Raw genomic sequence first — 26,750 nt, 5'->3', positions numbered from 1 at the left:
TTTTAAGGGGCCAGACCCATCTTGGGGAACCCAAAACCTAGGTGGGTTTAATGTTATGTTGTTTTTATATATTTGGTATGACTGATTGGTGTAAACTGCTGTTGTAAGGGTCACACAGGGCACAAGAAGTAAGTGTACTTATCACAGAGCACTAGCACACACACTCCAGAAACGCCGATCAGCATGCATCGCACATCTTTAGACTGTCAGAGGCAAATTGAGCACCTGGAGGGTCCCTCTGAGACAGCGGTGCTAACCACCAAGCCACAATGCTGCCTGAAAAAACAAACATGTAAAACAATTGTGAAAAAAAGACAAAGTGTTCATTTCCTGTGTATGAAAACTTATGGGACGTTTTAACTTACTGAACTCTTTACAAAGTCTGTGACTTTTACAGGGTCAGTTTTTTTTTCTCTTGTAATATTAAATCAACTGTGCTGTCATTACCACAAGCAGACAAGTGCTTAATCTGTACAGCAGCGGTAATCTGTACACCAATAAGTCGCCATTGATTTGTATCGACGTTCCGATTAGCCCGATTGCAGTCTCTTCATTACTGATGAAAAAGCAATTATTGCAGTGTTTCAATCAGATCCAAAACACTCACCGGGTACTAATCATCTACCCAGGAGAAAACGAGTGTGCAGAACCGCGTAAGGGTTTGGGATTAGCATTAGTAATTAAGATGTTTAATCACAATCAGTAATGACATCTTAGGTTCATGTACTCAATTACTGGTTTGTATCTTTGAGGGGAAGGGTTTATCCAGTGTGTTTGCAGTCAGTCATGTTCAGTACAAGAGCATGTGCAGTGGTAGAGTTTATTCTTGTGGGTTCATACAGTGTAAGTAAATAAAGATATATACATCTAGAAGACAAATATATTGTACTAGCACTAAGTACAACCAAAACCATTTCAAACAATTGAACATTTAAACTTTCTGGTCATTATATAGTATTTTAAACACCATAAAATTCCACAGGTTTATGGCACACATAGGATATTAAATATTATGACCAAACCATTAATAATACTACTTAAGTAAGAATTAGATTGGAATAAATCAGGAAAAACATTTTATACACAACAGAATGAATATAAAATACAGTATTGATGGCAAAGAAAGAAGCACCGTCCAGATACAGAACTGAAAAATACACACACGTACATCACACTGTAAATGTTTTAAATTTAATGCAACAATAAAAACTACATTTTTAAAGATTCACATACATAGTCCTTAAACCATTATTATCTGATTTCTAAAACGGTCCAGACACAGAGACCTGAAGAGCACCTCAAGTATACAGTGTCTGATAATAAAAACATTTTAACACCACGACTTCTGATATGTTGCTGAGGGCTCACAAATGTGTCTTGAAATCAGAATTCAGTGTATTTCTATATTATTAATGCTTCCAGTTTAAACTCCCAGGCAGTTTACAAAAACAGAAAATCTTAAGTGTAGTAAATCAGAGTGCCACAGCAGAGCAGAGACAGGAACGGCAGGATGGAAAGAGGAACGCTGTGTCCCAGTTTCATCACATTTCAGTCTACTCATCTGATTGACATGTTTATGAGCAGTAGTTAGTAAAACAAATACAGCTACAATAAACTGGTGACTTTCCTGCAGAAATGCAACGTTTGAAACACGATTTCAGCCAGAAGTGGAATTAACATGGACACGGAGCCAAGGCTAGGTCTAGATTACTGTAGAGTTCTTGGTCATGTTTTGAAGTAAAGGTTTCACACACATACTGGCATTTCAGCGTACTAGTAAAACCATTACAGATTTCTCTTACCAGACAACTCCACTGTTCTACAAGGCACTTTAAAATCTCTTTATATTCTTAATCATTCTTTAATATCATACCTTTAAAAGTGCAGTGTATTTAGATGTGTAATAAACATCCTTTTAGTGTCCGTCCGCTAGTTACCTTATTTTAGCCTTACTTTTTTTTCGGGCACTGAAATTACCTCCAAGGTTCAGCCCTAAAAACATAGGGCATGACGGATTCAAGAAAAAAAAAAAAATTAATCATCAATCATTGAACTGCAACAGGCAACTTTTAAGATGCAGGCTTCTATCCTGCAGCCTTAGGCATTTATACATAAATTTTCTACTCTTCTTTTTTAAAAATACTTTTATAAATGTACACAAATATTTAAACAAATAACCAATAATACTTAGCAGTCTGCACAACACACGTACACTACAGTATACTGATTGCTGGATTGTCTCCACACTGATTCTTTACAGAGGCTCATTTGTTTGTCGTGACACTGACATGCGTACTTGCAAAGGCAGAAAGTGTGAAGTGTGGAAGTGTGAAGTGGACGGCGCGCGCGTCTCAGCACTCTGTCTCTTTACTCTCAACCCGTGCTTGTCTCTGCAGTCGTCTGTTCTGACGGTTTAGTGGTGAATGTTCGGTGAGGTCCTCGAACGACTTGGCTGCCGCAGCGCTCGGGGGGAAGGCTGTCCCTGGTGGAGAGTCGCCGCTGGAGTCTTCCTCGATGGTGGCCATACGTGGAGGATCCGCTCGGGGCTCGGAAGAGGAGGTTGTAGGCGGAGAGGTGCTGCTACCGCCACTGGGGTGTCCCTGCACGGATCGCGCTGCTGAAACACAGGAAGGAGGAGGAGGAGGAGGTGGAGGAAATGGGGCTTTGATGATGCGCATGGGAGCCCCTTCCAGACTGCTCAGGATCTCCATATTCTGAGAGAAGAAGAGAAGTCTCAGTATCATGAACAAAAACATTAGTGGAAAAAAAAAAAAAAAAAAAAAAAAGAGGCACTGCACCCCGATGATGAAGGTTAGTTTAATAGATGTAATCAAACATAAAACTATTTGTTCCTGCTGTTTTAGGAAAATATACGGTATAATACTGAAAACCAAGATTTTGACTATAACAACAGGAAATGTCTTGACCAAACATGACGAACATGCCAGATTCCCTTGGCTCCACTGACGCAGCCTCTTACACACCCGTGAGCTGCTCAGGCAATCGCATTTTCTCAGTGTCAAAGGGCACCGGGCATTCTTGGGGTTTGTGCCATTTGTTTTAAAACAATCATGCACTTGTAACACTTCCACACTCCAGTAACTTTAACATCGACACCGACTGCACAACAATAAACACTTCAACCGTGCTCAGCATTCGACACACCTTGGAAAACAACTGGCTAACAAATGCACGACTCAACACACTACATTCTACACAGGCAAAGACTGTGTGACACACTCACCTTGGGCTTTACTACACACTTCCACCATCATCTGCTGCAGTTCCATATGAGGCTCAGAGCAAACAGTGGAGCCACAGGTCACATCTTCAGCCACACTCCACTCATACACTTAAATCATGTGCTTAGCCCCACTGAAAAGGCCATGCTAACTGTATCTTACACACACACACACACACTCGGTTATGCTAGCTGTCTTTTTGACCTTTAGCTTTTTATAGGTTTTTACAGTAAATGATTCTCGTCGCTGGAATAACGGTGCATGGATAAAGAAAATGCGGTACTTACGCTGGGGTATATGAGAGACTTCGAGTTCTCCTCATACTGTCTGTCCAGCTTCTTGTCCTGCACACAAACACAAGGAAAAATATAGTTAAAAGTAACGACGAACGGGCCCAAGCACCCTTGCTATCGCCACCCTGGTACAGCAGAAAGACAGATGGCACACTGGGAAAATTGCATTTAAAGGGGACATACCAATACCATATAAAATAATTTCAGGATAGGGGGAATTTTATGTTAAGACCTCAAAAAAAGCCGAGAATAAGGAAAAAGATGTCAGTCAGTGTGCCGTTACATAAAGTTATTAACCACCTTTCGGCCTAAGTTTAAGGCATCGTCACGGGTGACTTGTCCGAGATATCCAAAATCCCTTTGCAATTTTGGCTCCTTAATGTATTAAAATCACATAGGCCTTGTTTGGTGTTGATCGTATAAATCCCCTAAGAGGAGTACATTAAAATCCATTGGGTGCATTTTGCAAACAACCCAAAATAACTGACTTCCTGATAAGTTGAGCCCATGACATGCAAACAAATGTTGTTCAGCTTGATAAGCTCTCCCGGGATAGGGTTGTGTGTACCGGGTTTTGTGTGCATACGTGCAAGTGTGCATGAACTATGCAGCAAAATCTTGTGTGAGGGCCCCTGAGGGCCCTATGCCACGCCTGGGGCCCAAAATTTCAGGCAACCTTATAGCAGCAGATTCCAACTTATTTGCCAATTTTAATTAATTTTGAGCATGTAAAGAATTTTGTTTTTATTCTCTATTGCTATATTTTCTATAGTTTTCTATAGCTATATTTTCTATATTTTCTTTATAGCTAAAGTTCCATATTTTATGCATTATTTTATTTCATATTTATTTCCTATTAATTATTTTTTTGGTCTAAGGGCAGTCATATAATCATTTCACTGCACTCCGTGCATGTGACAAATAAAATTTTACTTTTCCACACCACACTATTAAATTCTAAACTCTGCTTGGTCAGAAGGCATTGGTTAGTTTTCTAATTTTTAATCAGTAATTCAGGCTCGGGTTTATTGAAGTCTAAGTAGGACCTCCCTTGGCTCTCAAAACAGCCTCAGTTCTTCATGGCATGGCTTCCAATAAGACGTTTGAGATACTGGTCTATTATTTTTTGCATCATGCAGATCCTGTAGATTTTTAGATGAACTTGTTGCTGTGAATCTATTCATCTACCATGTCCCAAAGGTGTTCTACTGGATCCAAATCTGGTGACTGAAAATCCACTAAAGAACATGGAACTCATCATGTCGTTTAAACCTGCTTCCCGAAATGGAATGCTTTGTGGCATGCCTGACGTGAACATTACCTGGAACTGCTTAGTTTAGTGATGGTACTGCTGCTACACAATAAGCTGATTATATAATTGCATGAATATGTACAGATGTTCCTAATAAATGGATAACAACTACAATTTATGTATTAACAAGTGACAAAACTTCATATTAATTTATAATCGCTGGCAGACCACTGTGCTTATTAGAGGAATACAACACTTTAGCATAGTTCCTCAGGACAGCAATTTCGCATCGGGCCAAAACACGCACCATATGGCCCACATGTGGGCTTTCACAATCTGTTGCCATAAGGTGTGAAGCACACAGTTATAAGCATTACTTTTTTCTCCTCACTGGCACTAAGGGGCCAAAACAGGTTTCAGCATGACATTACACAAAGTGAGGTCATTGAAGACTTGATGTTACAAGGCTGCAGTAAAACTCAAGCGGTCCACACAGATCTTCAACCTCACTGAAGACCTTAGGGGTAAACTGGAATACTAGTTGTCCACCAAGACTCCTCCCTTAAACAACAGTGCCCTGCTTCACTAATGCTCTAAATCTACAGATCCATGGTCCAATACTTGGTGAAAAAAAACAACCAAAGTGTAGAAGTTATTACAGCAGCAATATTCCTGTTATAGTGAACTTCCACCTTCCTAACACACAGCATGACCGCAGATCAATCCTTGCTATGTGATATCACCCAAATGAGGATGGATTCTCTGTTGAATTTGGTTCCTCTCAAGGTTTCTTCCAACCGTCATCTTAGGGAGTTACTTATCGGGGCAATTTTTTTTAATTCTGTAAAGATGCTTTGTTAAAGCGCTTAAAAAGTAAAACTGAACTCAACTGAAAATAAGGGATGCTCATAAAGCACCTATGGCTATGATTGGTCATGTGTCCACAAACTTTGGGCCATGTAGCACATCAGTTAATTATTTCTTTATAAACAGAACAGTCATATTCCTTAATTTAAAAAAAAAGAAGAAGAAGAAGAAAAGGAACTTACCACACAGTGCACCAGAATGCTCAGAGGGATCCAGAAGAGAAGTGAAAAGACCACCACAGAGCCCACTATATTGTCAGCCAGGAACTTCCCTGAAGAGAGAAGACGGTTTCAGAGTTTCAAAATTGTTGACACCTGTAGTATAGGTCTTTTCAGACACTTGAAGTCATGACAAGATCCAAGCCCCTAACTGTAGTAAATCACCTCTCCTGCATGTATTACTTTGTATAACCCCCATTTCCCACATAACCATAAGTCTTCTCCTATAACTCCTGTAACTACTTTTCTTTTTACACCAATCCCACCCTGATTGACCGAAACCGGGTTTTGTGAGAGAAATGAAGACAAACTTTGAGTTTTTTGGCGAAAGGCTTTCTCTTGGCACACCTGATTTGTTTGTTGGCATTAATGCAGCATCTAATTGCAGACTGACTCGGTGTTCCCAAATACGCATCTGCTGATCTCCAACTGTGATGCTTGGGGATTTTTTTTGCCTCCCTCACTTCCTCCTCACTGTGCATGTGAGAAACACTGTTGTACACTTCTGTCCTTTTCCAGGAAGGTTCATCACAGTGTTGGTTCTTAATTAATGCCTTAGCACTTGAAAATGTTTCCAGATGATTCCAGATGCCTCATTAATAGCCTTTGCCTGTTTAAATGTTCTTTCCTCCAGTCTTCTCCACACTGATGGCTAAAGAAACATGTCCTCACTATTAACTCGTAATAAAGTAGTCTAATAAACTAATTTACATTCAAGTAAAACAGGAAGTCAGGGACGTTCACTCTAGAGCTCCTACACACTCTAGTGAACTTTCCTAGTGAAAATAACAACAGGATCAAAGCACAGTAATCAAAGCAAATCTTGACACAGCAATTCATCCACAACCAGCACTTACCAAATGTGTTGATGTCCAGCTTGTCGATAAAGTCCCACAACCTCTCGACAACATCTTGGACCTGCTTCATGCATTTACCCTAAAAACACACAAAGATTCATTATAACATTTTGTGTTTAGGCATAAACATAACTGCCTTTGGTCTGAAACGCATCACCGCAAAAGGTGAGTAAGAAAAAAAAAAAAAGAAAAAGGTGCTCACATGGCCATCACAGAAGCCCACGGTGCAGGGCTTCCCCTTCCGTAGGTACAGATATTCTCCACTGTCAAATTTAAAAGGGGTGCACACTCCATTTTTCTTACAACATACTTTACAAGAGCTGTCCGTATCTGCAAGAAATCAAAAGCAGTGCATTAATTATTTGTTTACCTTCAGGAATTTTTTTTTTTTTTTTTTTTTTCTTTTACACATTTTTAAGTGATTTTTTGGATTTTAAAGGCTACTAGTTTAAGCAAGCCACAGTTTAATTAAAAGAGTACCTGATATTTTAGTCTATTTAAGTCCAATCAGTTTTTACTGATAGATAACTGAAATCACTGGGAAACACTGAATTAACAGTGAATTAAACACAAAAATAGTCAAAAAAAATTTACTGCATATAGATTTGGATATATAGATTAAGGGCTTAAGGATCTGTTCATGTGCCATCAGGTGACGAATACCCTCCGCTCCTGGAGAGATAACCGTCGAGACCCGTGTGAACCGAATCTGCACTCACCATTGCAGGCGCAGGAGCTAAGTCTGGATGTGGCCTCACAAAAAGGAATACACTCGCCTCCGCGGCACCGGCCTCGGTCCACACACTCCGTGTTATCAGACAGATTCCCAGGAGATGGACACTCACTGCTGTTGCCTACAATAAAATAAAATTTAAAAAATCCTGAAAATTAGTGTTATCCTTTAACCTCCCCAGCTTGGAGGTGCCTTTTAAGCCAACCACATTGTGTAGGAATGAAGGTGAAATCCCAGAAACTTGCTGCTCTTCTTTACTGTTCCAAGTAAACAGACCATTGTATTTTTAAGGTTGTACAGTACATTATATAACAGTGTGTATTTATATTTTACTTACTGACATTTTGTCTACCAGTAGATAATAATGAGATTCTGATTTACCTGTACATGATGAGCTAGCTTTACATGTGGCGTTGATGGACTCCTGACAGATTTTATTAGCTTCTTGGAATTGGCAATTGGAGCAGCATGGACTGTTCCGGTCACTGAGGTACAGGAAGAAAAACAACAAAGTAAAAAAAAAAAACTCACAGACTATCATGCTGGATTTCAACATTTTGAAATAAAACCAAGCCAAGCCTGAATGCAAATATTTTTCTTGTTTTGCTTTTGACAGAAAAGTTGTTGGAAAAACTGGAGTGGAAACTAGGGAATAATATACAACGTTTATATTAATCATTTAAAAAAAAAAAAAATTAACAGGCCAGATGCCGATCCAAAGTTGGGCAATACGATGATATAATATTAATACCATGGTAAATTGTGTTTTGATATGCTTTTCTTTAATGCTGTGATCTTCACAAGTTAATGTTGGTCTTTCGCCTGTTCCTGTCGTCACAAAAGACCGTTGTTTCTGTATACAACTTGGCACAGGTTTAATGCTTGATGCCCATTCTGACACAACCCTTGCAGTCTATACACGCTTGGGCCTAGTACTAACCTGCAACCAGGGACTGGGTATTCATTCAAAATCGAACCTGGGGCCTTCCGCAGGGGAGAAACCTACCACTGAGCCTTCAATGCGGGTTATAATGCGAGTTTTTTTTTTCTTTTCCAAATGCTGTGTTTAAATAGGTCTAGAAATTACATTAAGGAACACGTGAATACAGTATTTTGAACTTTTTTGACAGGTTTTTGCCTCTCATTTTCAGATCAGTCCATGTACCTGACCAGATTCAGATAAATGTTGTTTGTTCCACCACATACAGTCATGGCCAAAATTGTTGGCACCCCTGAATTTTTCCAGAAAATCAAGTATTTCTTACAGAAAAATATTGTATTAACAGGTTTTGCTATACACGTTTATTCTCTTTGTGTGTATTGGAACAAAACAAAAAAATGGAGGAAAAAAGTTAATTTGAAAAATGTCACACAAAACTCAAAAATGGGCTGGACAAAATTATTGGCACCCTTTTAAAATTGTGAATAAATAATATTGATTTAAGCATGTGATGGTCCTTTAAACTCACCTGGGGCAAGTAACAGGTGTGGACAATATAAAAAAAATATATATATATCACACCTGAGTTCACTTAGTCTTTGCATTGTGTGTCTGTATGTGCCACACTAAGCACAGACAACAGAAAGAGGAAAAGAGAACTGTGTAAGGACTTGAGAACCAAAATTATGGAAAAATATCAACATCTCAAGGATACAAGTCCATCTCCAGAGATCAACATTTCCCTTTGTCCACAGTGTGCAACATTATCAAGAAGTTTGCAACCCATGGCACTGTAGCTAATCTCCCTGGGAGGGGATAAAAGAGAAAAATTGATGAAAGGTTGCAACACAGGATAGTCCGGATGGTGGATAAACAGCCCCAAACAAGTTCCAAAGAATTTCAAGCTGTCCTGCAGGCTCAGGGAGCATCTGTGTCAGCGCGAACTATCCGTCAACATTTAAATGAACTGAAATGCTATGGCGGGAGACCCAGGAGGATCCCACTGTTGACACAGAGGCATAAAAAAGGCAGAGAGTACAGTTTGCCAAAATGTACTTGCGTAAGGCAAAATCCTTCTGGAAAAATGTCCTGTGGACAGATGAGACCAAAATAGAGCTTTTTGGTAAAGCACATCATTCTACTGTTTACCGAAAACAGATTGAGGCCTACAAAGAAAAGAACACAGTACCTACAGTCAAATATGGTCATAGGTAAATGACCTTCTATTGGCCTCTGATGAGGGTTGTGTAACTACGCTTGTATTACCTGACCTCAGTGCAGCTTTTGACACCATTAATCATAATATTCTTCTTCACAAATTAGAAAATGTAGTAGGAATTAAGGATACAGCCCTCTCCTGGCTCAGATCCTATTTGACCGAACGTTATCAGTATGTAGATTTAAATGGTAATTATTTTGCATGTTCTCTAGTGGAGTTTGGTGTTCCACAGGGTTCAGTTTTAGGCCCACTGCCTTTTTCCCTTTACATGCTTCCTCTGGGCACCATAATTTGTGAGCATAGTATTAGTTTTCATTGTTATGCTGACGACACACAGTTATATGTCTCAGCAAAACCAGATGAAAAAAAAAACAGCTTACTAAAGTTGAGCAATGTGTGCAGGACATTGGATGCTAATTAACTTCCTTTTGCTTAATCCTGATAAGATAGAAGTTCCCGTCATAGGACCGCATACAGCTAGAAGTAAGATTTTAGATCTCACTGTAACTTTAGATGGCTTTTCTGTTTCATCAAGTGCAACAGTAAAAGACCTCGGTGTGATTATAGATTCCAGCCTTTCATTTGAAGTTCATGTAGATAATATTACCAGAATAGCATTCTTTCACCTCAGAAATATTGCCAATAATATATTGTCGCTAAACGATGCAGAAAAACTAGTTCATTTTTTAGCACCTCTGGTACTATTGTAATGCCTTAATGTCTGGTTGTTCAACTAGGTGCATAAACAAGCTTCAGCTAGTCCAGAATTCAGCAGTGAAGGTCCTCACTAGAACCAAAAGATGCGAGCACATCACACCTATCTTATCTTTATTTCATTGGCTCCCTGTGAAATTTCGCATTGATTTTAAAATGCTAGTCTTGACATATAAAGCATTAAATAGTCTCGCGCCGCAATATCTGAGTAAACTGCTAGTGTCTTCTGATCCGCCACGCCTACTTCGATCAAAGGATGCAGGCTGCTCGTCAGTACCGCATGGAGCTACTCCATGCAGCTACTTCATACAGCAGGAGGCAGAGCTTTTTCTTACCAAGCCCCAAAGTTAAGGGGATAGCCTTCCAAATAGTGTTCGGGACTCAGACACAGTCTCAGTGTTTAAGTCCAGGCTAAAAACCTATTTATTTAATCAATCACTTTTATAAATGGATTTGTCTTGGGTAAAGAAGCAGATCTGGGGGACTCATGGACGTAAAGTACGGTAAACTGGTATGTTTAGGTGCTGTCTTCCCCACTCTCATTGATCACTCAGGTTTGTTAACGGTGAGGTGATTGTTTGCTATACATCTGAGGGAGCCCTCATGTCTGTGTTTTCTTCTGGCTTTCCTTGTTAGTTACGCTGTCATAGTTGGTCCTGTTGTAGTCCCTGCTTGCACTCTACAGTAAATATACATTAACATTAAACATTATGTGACTGTCTTGACTCCATATTAACATCAATCAACATCAACTGTTATAGCTGAACTGGCCGCCACCTAACACACAGTATGAATACAGATCAATTCCTGCTTTCTGTTTCACCCAAATGAAGATGGGTTCCCTGTTGAGTCTGGTTCCTCTCAAGGTTTCTTCCTATTACCATCTCAGGGAGTTTTTCCTTGCCACTGTCACCCTCGGCCTGCTCACCAGCAACTATCTGACCATTTTGAATCATGCACACTAACATTTCATACAAACTTAATTCTTTTGATTGTGTAAAGCTGCTTTGCGACAATGACAATTTTTAAAAGCGCTATACAAATAAAATTGAATTCAATTGAACTGAAATATGGTGGAGGTTCAAAAATGCTTTGGGGTTGTTTTGCTGCCTCTGGCACTAGGTGCCTTGACTGTGTGCAAGACATCATGAAATCTGAAGATTACCAAAGGTTTTTGGGTCGCGTTGTAGGGTCCAGTGTCCCTGGATCCTACACAGTGTCAGAAAGCTGGGTTTGCGTCCGAGATCTTGGGTCTTCCAGCAGGACAATGACCCCAAACATACTTCAAAAAGCTCCCAGAAATGGATGGCAACAAAGCGCTGGAGAGTTCTGAAGTGGCCAGCAATAAGTTGAATCTTAAAATTGATCTTAAAATTGCTGTTGGGAAAAGGTGCACTTCCAATATGAGAGACCTGGAGCAGTTTGCAAAGGAAGAGTGGTTCAAAATTCCGGGTGAGAGGTGTAAGAAGTTTATTGATGGTTATAGAAGCGACTGATTTCAGTAATTTTTTTCAAAGGGTGTGCAACCAAATATTAAGTTAGGGGGGCCAATAATTTTGTCCAGCCCATTTTTGGAATTTGTGTAACATTATGTCAAATTAGCTTTTTTTCCCTCCCTTATTTGTTTTGTTCCAATACACACAAAGAGAATAAACAGGTGCAGACAATGAGAAATGTTCAGGCTGGTGATGAGTATACTGGTGATGTTGAATGTTGAGCAGTTAAAAAAGACGAGAGGGGAAATGAGGTTGCTGCTAAGGTTGTCATGTAAACAACCAATTTGTAACTTGTATCTTTAGGCACTTTGCAACCTTTTTACAGTAAAACATTTGTTCCAAGTTCTTCAATTTAATTTAATTTAATTTGAAGAAATGGGGGAGTGGATCAAGACTGTACAACTATTAAACGCAAACACACAATGGTGTTATAAACTTCAGCTCAGAAAAGATGATCACATTGTGCATGAATATGCATTTATAAAACTCCTAACAGGACAAAGGTAGGATATTGCAGGATATTTCGCTTCATAAAGTGGTGTTTAGTTTCATAAACTAATATTTGGACTAAATGTGTCAGCCCTGGCATTGTAAAGTTCTGTTCACACTGTGCTCTGGGACAACACCAGGTACTGGTATAAAATGAGGTTTTTCTCGCAGTTTGTCAAAAAAAACAGCACTTCACGATGCCATGCATTACAAAAATGACTTGAAAAATCATATACCAGATTTTTTTCGTTGGACCACTCAACCCTACTCTCACAATGATCCATACCATTTTAAAGGATTTTCACACATCTGATGATACATCATGAACTAACTTATTTGTAAGTTATGCATCTGGTTTCTTTTTTTTCGTCTTTCTTTAAAAAAAATAAAAATAAATAATAATAATAATACATAGCATACCTGCAATGCATGCCCTTTTTCAGCTTGCAATTGGGTGTACAGCAGGGGTCATCACTCAGATGGAGGAGTCCAGGATCACACTGCTCTCCTTCTTCCACTCGAGAGTTGCCACACAAATTGCTGGAGCGCGCCTTGAAGCACTGTGGAGCTTTGACCTTCAGAGTTCTGCTCACTGAAGCTTTACTGCAGTTGGAGAACCGCTGTAATAAACCAAGATGCAAAGACAGAGCATTGTATTAAACTTACTTAATACGCATTTAAATAAATTATGGGCAGTCTTTTTTTTTTTTTAAGCCTTGTCTCAGTTGTCTATGATGCTAGCCAGCTATTAATTCTGTGCTGCTTTCGATTCTGAACAGTCAGCTCATAGGTCCATGCTTAAACACAAATGGAAAGTGTGTGTATAGTGGCATTAAACATGATACACTCAGTGAAGTAGCTGTCGAAAGACACTGCAGAGTGTAGATTGATACCTTGTTGTTTGGATGGTCTCCGCTCACAGCAATGGGGTACATTACAAACTTGCCCCCTTGCTCGTCACTTGGAGCACAATAGGCAATGTTGTCTGGGTCGTGCTCTGCTCCAAAATTGTGTCCAAGCTCATGAGTGGTCACCAAGTCTGCTTCCTGCATGTTAAGCGAAAAATAAATAAATAAATAAATAAATAAATAAATAAGCTCCCAATGAAAAAGCTCACGGAACTAGAAAGCCGCCAAATCCTACACACACACCTTGGTAAGAATGGTCTTGCCATAGTTCTTTGTACTGGTTAAGCCAGTGTTCAGGTAGCTGGCTTTCTTCACTGAAGGAACTGGATAGTAAGCTGTAACAAACAGAAAAAAAGCCTCAGCTGTTAACCTCTGCCTGCTTTTGAGAAGGTGTATTCTAGATTTTGAATCAGAAACACAGCCATACGTTTAGAGCATAGTCCTCCCAAGGCCTGGTCTCTAGAGGATGCTACATATGCAAGGCCAAGAGTGCCTTCATCAAAGTCCTGATAGGTGAAAAGATGCGCCAGGCACACGGACGAGGCGTTATCTGCTATGTCTGAACTGAATTGCTGAAAGAAGAAAAAAGGAAGTCAGTTTTTCTAGATTATTCAGCATATGTTACTCAACACTTGGTGATACAGATAAAGGCCAAGTATTTTAATATTTTATCTAAAAGTATTTTAAAAAATGTGGGTGTGATGGTGGATCCAGAGTTCAAGGAATACTGGGCACATAGTAGCACATTCTGGAAAGGACACCAAGCCATTACAAATTAGACAACATATGCGCACACACTTACATCTAGGTGTCAATTTAGAGTCTCTAATTTACCTACTAGCATGCTCTCAAATATCAGCATCATAATCAATATTGATGCAAAACACGCACAAAATGTCTGGGCATGCCCGTCTAATGACAGATGTGTGTGTGTGTGCGTGCGCAAATAAGAAATAGTGAGAATGTTAGGGATGAGAATGAACAGGGAACACCCGATATATCACAATACCCACATGCTGATTCAATTTGTATTGCAATTCTGAATATAAAGTGATTTTATGAATATCCTGAATCGATGTTACAATTTTGAGTCATTTTAACACCTGAACCATGTATTTAAACAAAACAAACAAAAAAAGTTTTGGAGTCAATGCAAACTTTTTGTTTAACAATTTATTTACAGAAATCTCTTTGATCATTTAACAATACAGTGGAACCTCGTATTACGAGCATAACTCGTTCCGGAAGCGGGCTCGTATTCCAAAACACTCGTAAACCAAATTTAATTTTCCCATAGGAAATAATGGAATCTCAAATTATTTGTTCTACAGCCCAAAAAAATAAATAAATAAAATAATTAATACAAAATATAAAGTAAAAATAAAACAAATTAATACAAATAAATCCTGATAGATAAGTGTTTCCATTTGTGCACGCAGGCAGTGTGTGTGTGTGTGTATGTGTGTGTGTGTGTGTGTGTGTGTATAATGTGCGTGCACAACAGGGAGACCTTTTTTAAAAATAAGCAAAAAACATCGCTAGTCACACTCGCGTGAGCGCATACTAACGAAATCACTGCTGTAAAGTAAAACAACAAAAAACAAATTAACCAGCATCTTAACTTTGAAAAGAATCGCGACAGAGCTTCTGTTTAAGGCAGAGAGTCTGTGTGTTTGTAGCCAAGAGGGGGTGGAGAGAGAGAGAGAGTGTGTGTGTGTGTTGGTGTAAGTGAATGAGTGCACGCACACACACGCACGCACGCACACACACGCACGCACGCACACGCACGCACGCACACGCACGCACACGCACGCACACGCACGCACACACACGCACTCGCCTTTATAGCCCCCCTCCTCTCAGGTTCCCAAACACACACGCACACCGTTGGCTTAGTTGTGATGACGTGACGCTCGAATAAGAAATGCATGCGTGATTCACTTTATGAATCGGTGCTTGTAAACCAAGACAACGCTTGTTTTTCAAGTTAAAATTTATTAAAAATCTTTGCTCGTTTTGCGGAACACTCGTAAATCGTGTTACTCGTAATCCGAGGTTCCACTGTATCTCATAATACAGCATTAGAGAAGCAGACATGTAAAATAAAGCATTTTCCTATATTTAAACCAGTGTTCAACAGCTTTTAACAATAATAAATGTACCATTCTTTCACCAAACAAACAAACTTTAATATATAACATTATAAAAACAAACCCAACCATACAACATTTTATAAATTCAGAAGATTAGGAATTTCTGAGCACTCACTTCTAGAAGCTTCTTGACATCCCACACTTGGTTGTCTTTTGGTCGTGGGCTGCCTTCCATATTATAGTGAAGCTGTCCTGGAGTCACTATAGTTGGAAACTTGTTTATGATGATCTGTTACATGAAACACAATGAAAGCTTTAGCATGAGTTCTTAAATCGCACCACAGACACAAACTGCATACCAGCGACAGCGTTGATGGATAAAACAGTCACGCAGGAAAAAAAAAAAAAACCCTCACTACATAATCAGTGACAAACCTAACCACATAATGATCATGACCACTTTCTAAAGAGAGCATTGTGTACTTTGAGAGAAGGTCATATAAGGACTGACTCAGTTGAGAATGGCATTTCACCGTTCAGTGGGCAATGCTCACTGGTCAGCAATAGTAAGACCAGGGGAAAGGACTTTAAGAGGTAAAAGCTGTGAGTAAACCCAGACCATCTGGTATAAAAGGTTTCTCTTAAACTGTGTGGTTCTGACCTGATGAATCTGTACACCATAGCCTTTAAACTCATCATCCCACGAAGTGTTTCTGTAAATGTCATCTACTCGGTCAATCAGCTCGATCTAGGGTGAAACAAAACACACAAATTCAGTCCTAAATATATGCATTGCATATAATAATAATAATAATTATTATTATTATTGTAATTATTTTTTAAAACAAGTGAACATTTTAGGCGAGACAGAATATAGTATACAGGTGGGAGGCTGTGTAACATTTTTACAGGGTGAAATCGAAAATTACAGCCTTTCTTGAACTGTAGCATGTGCCTGTTTTGGCTATACAGTTTATCCATCATTGTTTTTCTCTCTATTTGTAACATAACATTGTTTTTGGGGCCATGTTTTTTGGCACCTAATTTACCTGATGTGATTTCTGTGTACAATATAAAGAGAAACCCCTGTTTTTTTTTGCATTTCACAACATAAAAACAAACATACCTTAATTTCCTCCCCAACAAGGAACAGCAAAAATAACCCCCACCCCCGAGGCAAAAAAGAAACAAAAAAAAGTAAAGCCGGACAATCTGAAAACCATCCTAAACCTACGAAAATACACCAAAATAAAACAATTACCTACTGCAAAACCTAAACAAATACTGCAATCATGACCACAACAAGAGTAAACAAACTACTGTCTAAAAAAGAAGTAATTTTGTTGAACATTTTTCGAAGCTTTAGCATTAATGTACCAGATTTTCTCTAGAATGCAAAGAAGAAAGCATCTTGTTCAGCCATCTCTGAAAAGAAGGAGGAAGTGATGACTACCACTCTATCAAAATGATCCTTTTAGCCACCGTCATTGCAAACATGAGAGACGGCTGCATATGGTGAGGTAATTTATTGGTTGCATCAGAGTAACCAAGCAAGGCAAGCATACAGACAGGAGGTATCTCTGTTTCATAAACATTTGAATACCAGTTAAATATATCTTGCCAGATGCCAATTACCTAAAGGAAAAAAACTAAGTATAAGCAAGACTACATTCTTGGCACCTGCATCTGTCACAAATAGATAAGTTGTTGGGGAAAATTGTATTAAGTCGAGTTTTAGAATAGTGCAATCTGTGTATGACTTAAAACTGTATGAGCTGAAATTAAGCATTGACTGGGCATGCCTGAATCCTGTGAAAGCCCTCATCCCATTCTTTATCAGAAATTACACTGCTAATATCCCACTTCCATGAAGTTTTTATATTATCAGAAAACACCCAATTTTTGCCCAGAACATTGTGACAGAACATCTCAAAACATTTTAATTAAAAAAAAAAAAATTCTTTTTGTAATTTTATTTTAAAGAATTAACCTCTCTAGTGAAATATTTTAAGCCTTTTTTGCTTTAATTTTTACTGAAGCATGTGCCTGTTTTGGCTCTACAGTATATCGAGCATTGTTGTTCTCTCTCCCGATGCCAATACATCTTGCAGCTCATGAAAGTCAGAAATCCGGTATCGCAAAATATTAGAATATTTCCTAAACTCTATAAAAAAAGGATTTACAATCATCAGATTTTACACAAGCTTGTAAGTCAATGGCAGTTCGAGTGCATCCGTCATTAAAGCAAACCGGGGACAGAGCCAAAGAATAATAAATTATGCTGGAATGTAATTTTATCAAAGTTATTGCTAATAATATAGCTAATAGAAAGACAAACATGAGTGCAGTGTCTTAATCAAAAGAACTGAAAAGCTGATTGATTTAAGTTGATTTAAAGTTGGCCTAAAGTTAGAGCACATCTGATTAGTACAGGTATTTATTTCAATTTGTACATTTAAAACTAAACGTTTTTGGCTTTTAAGCAGCATGACATATTTATAGGTACTCTTTCATAACCATGGTTTGCTAAAACCTCAGCAGTTGAATTGAATTGAATTAAAACTGCCTGTGTGTTTTCTGTAAGTGGATTTAGACGTTATAAATTACCAGATAGTTCAGCGTGGTGCTCTCTTCTTCACGGCCCATGTGTTTGTAGAAGCGATAGTCTGCCACCAGGAGCAGCGTGCAGGTGTTTTTCTTGGGGTTGTGTGCTTGCCTCCGCACTCTCTGGCCTGCTTCTGTAGAATTTTGTCAGAAAGCACGATCGTGAATAAACAGTAATCTGTTCGAAAGGTCAGAGAGGCTGGCTAGACACTGCTCCAAATAACAAAACTGGTCTTGTATAAATCTTATTTGCTGCACAGATCGCTATATATGTTATGTTTTGCCTGATGTATTTCAGATTCCTACTATTTTTTTCATTGATTTTGAGATAATTTTTCAACCACAACTGAGGTCCTGTTCTGTTCTGGACATCCTGGCTCTTGCATTTGCTCGAACACCTTTCAAAGACCTGCGTATACTTACCACTCACTAATGAAAAATGTAGTACGGCATTTAGAAGTGAAATATTTCTCCTCCCGAAGAGAGTCCATGTGACCTGCTGTCTCGTTCTCTGTCTTTTCATCTTATCTTTGAATACCCCTACAGAGCTGCATATAACCGTCAGCAAGTAGAGCATGACTGAGCATGCAGGAACTGTTGGTGGTGGAAAAGCGTAACGGCAAGTAAAATTGAGAGAGAATAAATACTGATATGGGTGCTTAAAAGATGCGGACAGATCTAACAGACAGGATGGAAAGTAAGATCATATGTAAGGCATATTTAATGATCAGTTTAGGGTTATGACTTGTTTGAAGATTTGCTGATACAGCTTTGTAGAGGGAGAAGTGATTTTGGACATAGCCAGCAACCGTATGCTGAGAGTAATAGTGGTGTACCCGTCAGCCAGGTTTAGGAAGTTTTCGAATGTAAATTCGCATTTCCCAAACAACTAAAAGTTTACCAAGTGGCACAGCTAACCGCTCATTCATACTGCTCATACTGCAATAGATTGCATTTCCAAAACTGGCAGTTTAAAACAGCAAAAATTATACCGTTTTATTTACTGGAGTGTTTTCAGATATAACTAGGGGAAAAAAATGCACGATGCTGATACATTCTTTAACATTCACTCACTCATTCACTCACTCATCGTCTATACCGGAGCCTATGCCAGGAGACTTAGGGCATGAGTTGGGGTACACCTTGGACAGGGAGCCAATCCGTCGCAGGGCACACACTCATTTATACACTACAGGCAATTTGGAAACGCCAATTAGTCTAACGCATGTCTTTGGACTGTGGGAGGAAACCAAAGTACCTAGAGGAAACCCACCAAGCACGGAGAGAACATGCAAACTCCATGCACACAGAGACGGGAATCGAAAATCAAACCCTGACCCTGGAGGTACAAGGCGACAGTGCTAACCACTACACTACCGTGCCGCAGCATTCTTTAACATATTTATTTATTAGACAAACTACCTGGAAAATTCCCAAATAACCCCCTTTTATTTTGCGCTTTTTTATTCAAGAGCATCTTTACTTTATTCATAGTGAAGATTACTCTCTTAGACCTTTTGATACAATTCATGTCTCCTCTGTTGCACACAGCTCCTTCTACTAAAGCTACTCTGGTTTTTAAAGGAAAGTCGTCTACCATATATTTTCATTTGATGATAATGAGTGTGGCAGTGCACGCGCACATGGATTTACAATATGTGTAAATTTTTTTTTGTGGCTAGTGCATACAGCTGGACATGCTCACGTGATAAAAAATTATTTTCTTGTTCTACGCATGCTTTCATAATTGAGACCAACACCGAAGTCTAAAAAATGAGCCAGACATGATGAAATAACGTGTCTGTCATAAAAGATGGCCACAGTTTGGGAGGTGTACTGTAGATCGCAACTGAGATGTGCGAAACAGGTGCAATCAGGTGAAAGTCCACCTCACTAACTAACTTTCACTTCAATTTTTTCAATATCTTGTATAGACCTTTCCCTGTTCTGTAAGAAATCTGCATAACAAGTAATCCACTGACGAGCCTGCAAGCTGATCTAATCACTGCTGATTCAGTTCCATAATCATTTGTTCCTTACAGGATCTCACAGAAGCTGATGCTCACCTCCATCCTTATATGTCCCAGCTGCTATTCTGGCCACATCGGGAAGCAACTGCTGAGCCTCAGCGTTGACGTAGCCACATACCTTGGGCGAGGCCAGTCGGCTAATGTTCTTAATGTCCTCAGAGCGATACACCAGAAGACGACTGTCTGGCGCTTTCTCTGTGAACCTCCATAAAGGCTGATGGAAATGCAGAAGAAAAAGACAGAGAGAGAGAGAGAGAGAGAGAGAGAGAGAGAGAGACCGGCTTTAGAAGCGCTAGGCAAAAAAGGGAACCTACATGTGAACCTACCAAAAAAAAAAAAAAAAAATCTCTAAATAACTAAGTAAATCTTAATTTGATATGGACATTCAGACAGGTGATTTGACACACTCGAGAGCCATAAGAAACTAAAAATAGCCAAAATTAACTGCTTGTTCTTCCCAGTCATAAAGAGGGGGTGGGGTTTGGGGGCCTAATTTAATTTACGCTTCAAGCAGGAAAGAACGAAACCACATCGTCACATTGTGCCAAGATTCCTGCTGTGCTGTTAGTAATTACCTCCACGTTGTACTCGGCTTCTTCGGTGAGAATGTGCGCTGAAAATTCATCCCCGTCCATGTGGGCCTGCACCCGCGAGTGCTCCTCCCCTGAGAACATGAGAGTGAAGGTTTTCCAGTTCTTTTCACTTTATTCTCTTCTGCTTTCGCTTTCTTGTTTATTGTTCAGTTCTATGTCAAATTTGTTTATCCTTAATACCCAAAGTCTCTTAAAATGCATAATGATAATTAATATCATTATAATTACTACTGTTATAACTACATTACGAAAACTTAACATTTTATTATACTCATTACATTTGGACCCCAGAATTAACACTCACACATTCAGGGTTCAATTTCTCTGTCTGTCCCCCTCTCTTACTTCTTCCATCTCTCTCTCTCCATCTGTCTCTGCCTTTTTTGTTATCACTTTATTTGTCTCTCATTCCTTCGATCTCTCTCTCTCTCTCTCTCTCCTGTGTCTCTCTCTGTCTTTCTGTCGCTCTTGCCATCTGTCTCTCTCAAGATTCGAAGGCTTATCTATCTTTCTATGTCTTTCTGTGTCCCTCTTTCGCTTTGTCTCTCTCCCTCTCACCATTTACATTTAGGCATTTTGCAGATGCCCTTATCCAGAGAGATTTAAAAAATTTTTTTTCATTATACTGTACATGTGAGCAGTTGGGGGTTAAGCGCCTTTCTCAAGAACCATAGTCCAATGCCTTAACCACTCAGCTACCCCTGACCCCTACCACTCATCACCACTATGTCAGTCTCTCACTCCATCATCTTACACGGTCTGTCTCTTTCTCTGTCTTCCTCAGTCAGACTGTCCGTCTCTCCCTTTGTCCGCCTCTCCCATCCTAGTCCGTCCGTCCGTCCGTCCGTCAGTCCCCCTCCCTCCCCCGTCCGTCCTTCCGTCCGTCAGTCCCCCTCCCTCCCCCGTCCGTCCTTCCGTCCGTCAGTCCCCCTCCCTCCCCCGTCCGTCCTTCCGTCCGTCAGTCCCCCTCCCTCCCCCGTCCGTCCTTCCGTCCGTCAGTCCCCCTCCCTCCCCCGTCCGTCCTTCCGTCCGTCAGTCCCCCTCCCTCCCCCGTCCGTCCTTCCGTCCGTCAGTCCCCCTCCCTCCCCCGTCCATCAGTCCCCCTCCCTCCCCCGTCCTTCCGTCAGTCAATCCACCTCCCTTTGACCGTCTGTCTATCTGTCTGTAAGTTTGTCTGTCTCTCTCTCTCTGCCCATCTATTGGCATCTCCCCTAACTGGAAATCTTACCTACTACATGTCCTCTGAAGTAGTTTTGCAAGTCGACATTGTAATCCTCCTCCCTTCCTTCATTGTCTACGAACACAGCTTTGAAATTGTCAGTAAAAAGCTCAGTGTTGGTGGTCAGATACAACTTGAAGTGCCTTTACAAAGAATAAAAAAACAGAAAAACAGAAAAAAAAGACAAAATGGACGTTAGGTACAGTCTCACATTTACGGCTTTCACAGGAAACCTTTTAGAACGTACCATCTGGAGAGTTAAGGTAATATCACAGTTTAAATATCAAAGTTGCAGGTTGTTCAGTACTATCAGTAAACTATTGACATTTACGGTGTATGACAGCTGCACAAACAATGCTACCAGACACTATTACTACAAACTGTTGTGCTGTACTGAGATTCTAACAGTGTTCAGAATGGTGCTTGTCTGACTTAAGTGACGACTCTCCAATTGCATGAGACTTCTTTAACACAGTTGGACAAATCACTATGCTGGGTGCCTGAGCAATCAACTGTTTTATTCACAATTGTCCAGCGATCAAGCCAGTTCAGTACACTGCTAATAAAAGAAACATTACCATTCATACCTTCAATCTGTATTAATGCAAATAAAATAAGCAAAGAAACAAGACACTGAGATTTGACTCGTCTGGTGGGCTGATGATTTTATTAATCTTTTACCCCCGAAAAATATAGCACTTGTGATTATGTTTTCATGAGATTCATTCAGCTTTTTGGGGAAAATCTGGGGATAAATTGGTTGTGTCCAATTCCTTCCCGTCACTCAGGGTCTCCCACTTCTACTACCAGTTAGTCAGAGGGGCCCGAAGGCTATCATGTGTTTCTGTGACGGCAGTTAAAGAGAGAGCTAGAACAATCAGCTCTTGCTAGGCCCTCGTCTGCTAGAGGCTACAGCATCACCCGGGAATTGAAACAAGGAGTTGTTTGTAAGACTTCTACCTCTTCAGTGCTGTAAAGCTGACAAGACGTTCGATGTGTGATGGCGAGTCGACATCTCGCTTCCGCAGGGAGTGTTGCTGGAGACTGGAAGCAGGAAGCACCTCGAAGTCTGCCAGCACTGAGCTGAGGCTCTCTGGATCAGAGTGCAGCACAGGGAGAGTCACAATCATTGCTTCCAATCACATAACAATCAGATAAAATATAACAGAAGCAGAACGCTTCTAAAGATTAGATTCTAGAATCTAAGGTAAACATCTAATCAGCTGTAGTTGAAAAGCCAAGTAACTGTATATTAGTAATAGGAATCACCAGGAACCGGCTGATATGATATTATTGTGATACCTAGCTGACGATGTGTATTTCAATAATGTAGAAATTACAATTTAATATTTAGTCTTGCCATTACTAGAACCATGGCCTAGAGATGGACTACCCTACAGGCAAATATCATTTAAATATTTATTTATATATCAGTTTAAAAATATTTTTTTTTGTGTACACCATTAGTCTTCAGATAATAATTTGGAATTTGAATAGTTATCAATTATAAATACACCCCTAGCAATTATAATGTAAATGATTACCTCAAAGCACACAGGTACACAGCCTGATTTCGTCACCTTCGGCTTGTTCGTCAGGGGCAAACTGATAGTTATATACTTATTTCTGTATATGTTCTAATTTAATTTCATCTATTTTTAATTCTGTAAAGCTGCTTTGCGACACTGACCATTGTTTAAAGTGCTATATGACTAAAACTGAACTGAACTGAATAACTGGAGGAAAATAATTTGCTTCTACCACACAGTGCTGCCTGTCAATGTGTAAATGGTTTACAGCATTTTACAGGATTTTAAAGGAACTTAAAGCCATTCCAAAACATTCAATTGAATTTAATTTACTTAAAACATGTTTTTTTTTATTTTAATAAGAAGAAAGTGTTTATATTGGAAAACTGTTGCCCCATCATTAATTATTTTCTCCATTGTAGAATTACAGGCAGATTGTTTAATGCCATCTGTTTTTCTCCTTATATTAAACCATCAGGCCAATGAACAGCTAGCAACCCAAAACCAGCTGTGTATAATGACGAGTCCACCAACCCTCTATATTCCAGTACCACTATTAGTATAAATCACTGACATTAATCAGTGTAAAAAATAATAATAATTATAACAGAGAAACTGATGCATAGGATGTGTTGCATGGATGAAAACAGCACCCGACTAAACGACACAAACGGCCAATTGTTTTGGTACATCATGTCAGACGGTAATTTGAATGCAGTTGTATTAGTACAGTGCTACACGGCTTTGGACATCCCCTTCTTTTCAGGAAAAACAAGAACAAGGAAGTGACTGTATGCTGTTTCAACTGTGAAAGACATTATATGATTTATTTGAAAGAACAACAAAATCCAGAAAAAAAAATCCAAAAAGAAAATCCTTACTAATAAGATTACTTGGAAAGTTTCACACACACACACAAAAAAACCCTCATATTATGATGCAATGGCAAAATTTTTCTTGTAATTTAAATTCATTATGAATAGGGATGTCAATAATTGGCTGATACAATGCACATCTATTTTTGCATAGTTTATCTTGTGTTGTGTTTATGAGTGGTTGCTGCGGTAATGACGCACCACAAAGGGCTCATTAAGGAGAACAAGGCGACGTCCTTCCCAACAAAACTTCCTGACTAATAATTATAATAATTAGATATTAAAAAAAAAAAAAAAAAAAAAATATTGCATTCCCCAAGAGCACAGTTGCATGTAATAAAAATAATATAGTATTACCCTAAAAACAAAACAGAAGCTAAAGTCGTGAAAAGGTTTGAGAAGGACTGATTAGGATTTCTAATACCAATACTCCTGATTCGAGTAGAATCCTCTACATTTCGAACAGTTTCAGGGTAGTTTGCAATATCAGGTTTATTTGAAGATATGCTTCAGATATTCAGGCATTTTTACATGTTCTGTTCACATGGTAATCTGGGACAATGCCAAGGAACTGCGATCAGCAAATAGCCAAAAGAAAGTACTCGCACTCTGACTTGGTATCCCTAATCATGAGTCAAGGAGGAAGTGTGAGAGGAAGCGTCTTGTAAGGCTGTTACAAATCATGACCGCGACCTCACTGAGTTTTTTTCTGGCATTTAAAGTGAAAATGAATTAACTGCGCCGACAATCATTCTCTTGTGATTATTTTAAAAATATTCCTCGTCTAAGATTTGGGGAACTGAAGCTCGGCCAATCGTTTAGTAGCAATTATAAAATGTGTTTTTGTCACTGCTCTAAAATGCATTTTAGTACTGTAATGTTTTATGGTGAAATTACAATGAAAAATGTGAAGTTGTTTACAAGCACCCTGCGGCTTTAAACAATCCTGTATGTTAGATTTGACAGAATACGTTGATAGACTTTCGACTGCTCCCGTCAGGGGTTTGCCACAGATACACATCAAGATGCATTTTCATTTCAAATTTCTAAATAGTCCACACCATCTCCTCAGCATGAGAGAACATTATAATGTCATATGATTGCTTTAGGAACTAATTTGTAAACATAAATGTGAGATCTAAATAAAAACACAATACAGACATGTACTTCGTGATATCATGAGAATGAATGTGAATAAAAGCTTTTATTCTGTTGTGTTTGATTACTGGGACATTTTGCAGCTCTGTCTTTCGTTCTTATGTTTATATAAGAGTTATAATTAGGGATGGGGGGGCGATATGGATTGAGTTATAAATCACGATTCATTCGTGTGGTGATTCGTGTATTGCCAAACTGTCTCCAAAATTGATTTTTTAAAAACTACTCCTACATTTATAATAGAGATGAACTGTTGACCGGCCAGTGAGCAGAATTGGCTGGATTTCAGTTTGATTGGCTGTGATCAGCCTCAGGTATAAACGATTCTGAATCGAGCGGAGAAGCTTCCGCGTGGCGCAACAGAAACGCATTATATGGCGTAACATTATGAAAAATCACGCGTATAAAAAGCCTCAGATGTGCAAACTCTAAGCAAATTAGTCTCAAGCTCTCTCATTAAACATGCATTTGGGGCAGTATAACATCACCTTTACTTTATAATCATTTACATTATTTACACATCCCGTGTAGGAATGAATTATGTGTCGTGTTTGTTTAGAAATAATAATTATGACAGAGATACATGCTGCTTGGTTACATATTCAACTCTTGTATTTTACGTTACTTTGTGTTGTTAAATGCTGCATACATTAAATTAATGAGTAAGCTTTTTTTTTTAAAGGTTTTATATTAAAACAAAATCGAGGGTAATGTAATATCGAACATGGATATTTATAAAATCGTGATACTTATAGAATCGGATCAGAGGTATCGTGATTAATATTCGTATCGGGAGGTGACTGGTGATTTCCTACTGATTAAACGCTTAAAGCTAAAGGGGATAAACAGTAAGTATAAAACAGCGTTGTAGCACAAACCAGGGAAGACCTGTGTCAGAAAGCCAGTGTTCGACATGAAGTGACAGTGTGTGTGTGTGTGTGTGTGTGTTTGTTCATTCCTGTGAGGAAAAAGCGAGCGGAAGCTAAAAGGTCTGTCTTAAGCTAACGCTACTCACCGAGCTCTTCCTCCTCTTCGTGGTTCCTCAGCGCTCTCTGTTTCTCCGCCGCTCGGGGATTCAGTGCACACTTCACCCAGAGAGGGGCTAACGCGAGGCTCAGAACCACCACAAACTTCATCCTAGCGGCGTCGCATCCCAGGAAACAGAGCTCTCTCTCTCTCTCTCTCTTTCTTTCGGTCTCTCTCGTATTATTTTAGCAGCGTTTTTAAACCGCACCCATAATGACACTAACCGTCTACACGTCTCCTAGTGCTTTCTAGACAGTAAGAAAAATAAACCATACAGACAAATGTACTAAAATAACACTCCGTTTCCTATAAACCGTATCGACTGAACTTCCCCCGCGGTGTGCTTCCGGATCAGAAATGTTATCCAGGATATGAGTCCGCCTGACTTCGCGTAT

General features: G+C 39.3%; 1 protein-coding gene across 1 annotated transcript; it reads right to left on the bottom strand.

The window, feature by feature from the left end:
* Positions 1-806: 806 nt before the first annotated feature.
* Positions 807-26,750, bottom strand: adam17a (ADAM metallopeptidase domain 17a). Its single transcript, XM_053509491.1, has 19 exons — positions 26,345-26,750; positions 22,728-22,860; positions 21,777-21,910; positions 20,531-20,619; positions 19,992-20,169; positions 17,929-18,059; positions 15,983-16,069; positions 15,497-15,610; positions 13,656-13,800; positions 13,472-13,563; positions 13,214-13,366; positions 12,741-12,940; positions 7,844-7,947; positions 7,449-7,583; positions 6,932-7,059; positions 6,730-6,808; positions 5,837-5,925; positions 3,530-3,586; positions 807-2,714 (listed from the first exon to the last, which is right to left on the bottom strand). Exons 1-19 carry the CDS (start codon positions 26,463-26,465, stop codon positions 2,352-2,354), a joined length of 2,532 nt encoding a protein of 843 aa, XP_053365466.1. The 5' UTR covers positions 26,466-26,750; the 3' UTR covers positions 807-2,351.

This window comes from Clarias gariepinus, chromosome 13, assembly GCF_024256425.1.
Source record: "Clarias gariepinus isolate MV-2021 ecotype Netherlands chromosome 13, CGAR_prim_01v2, whole genome shotgun sequence".
In the NCBI taxonomy this organism is placed as follows: Eukaryota; Metazoa; Chordata; class Actinopteri; order Siluriformes; family Clariidae; genus Clarias; species Clarias gariepinus.
Note: the sequence above shows the minus strand (reverse complement) of the source record. Positions and strands in the feature narration are given on the sequence as shown.

Coding starts and splice junctions, on each gene's coding strand:
- adam17a (XM_053509491.1), bottom strand. CDS start 26,465: ATGAAGTTTGTGGTGGTTCTGAGCCTCGCGTTAGCCCCTCTCTGGGTG. Junction 21,911..22,727: donor AGCTTTACAGCACTGAAGAG/GTAGAAGTCTTA, acceptor TTCTTTGTAAAG/GCACTTCAAGTTGTATCTGA. Junction 7,948..12,740: donor AAAAAGGGCATGCATTGCAG/GTATGCTATGTA, acceptor CCTGTACCTCAG/TGACCGGAACAGTCCATGCT.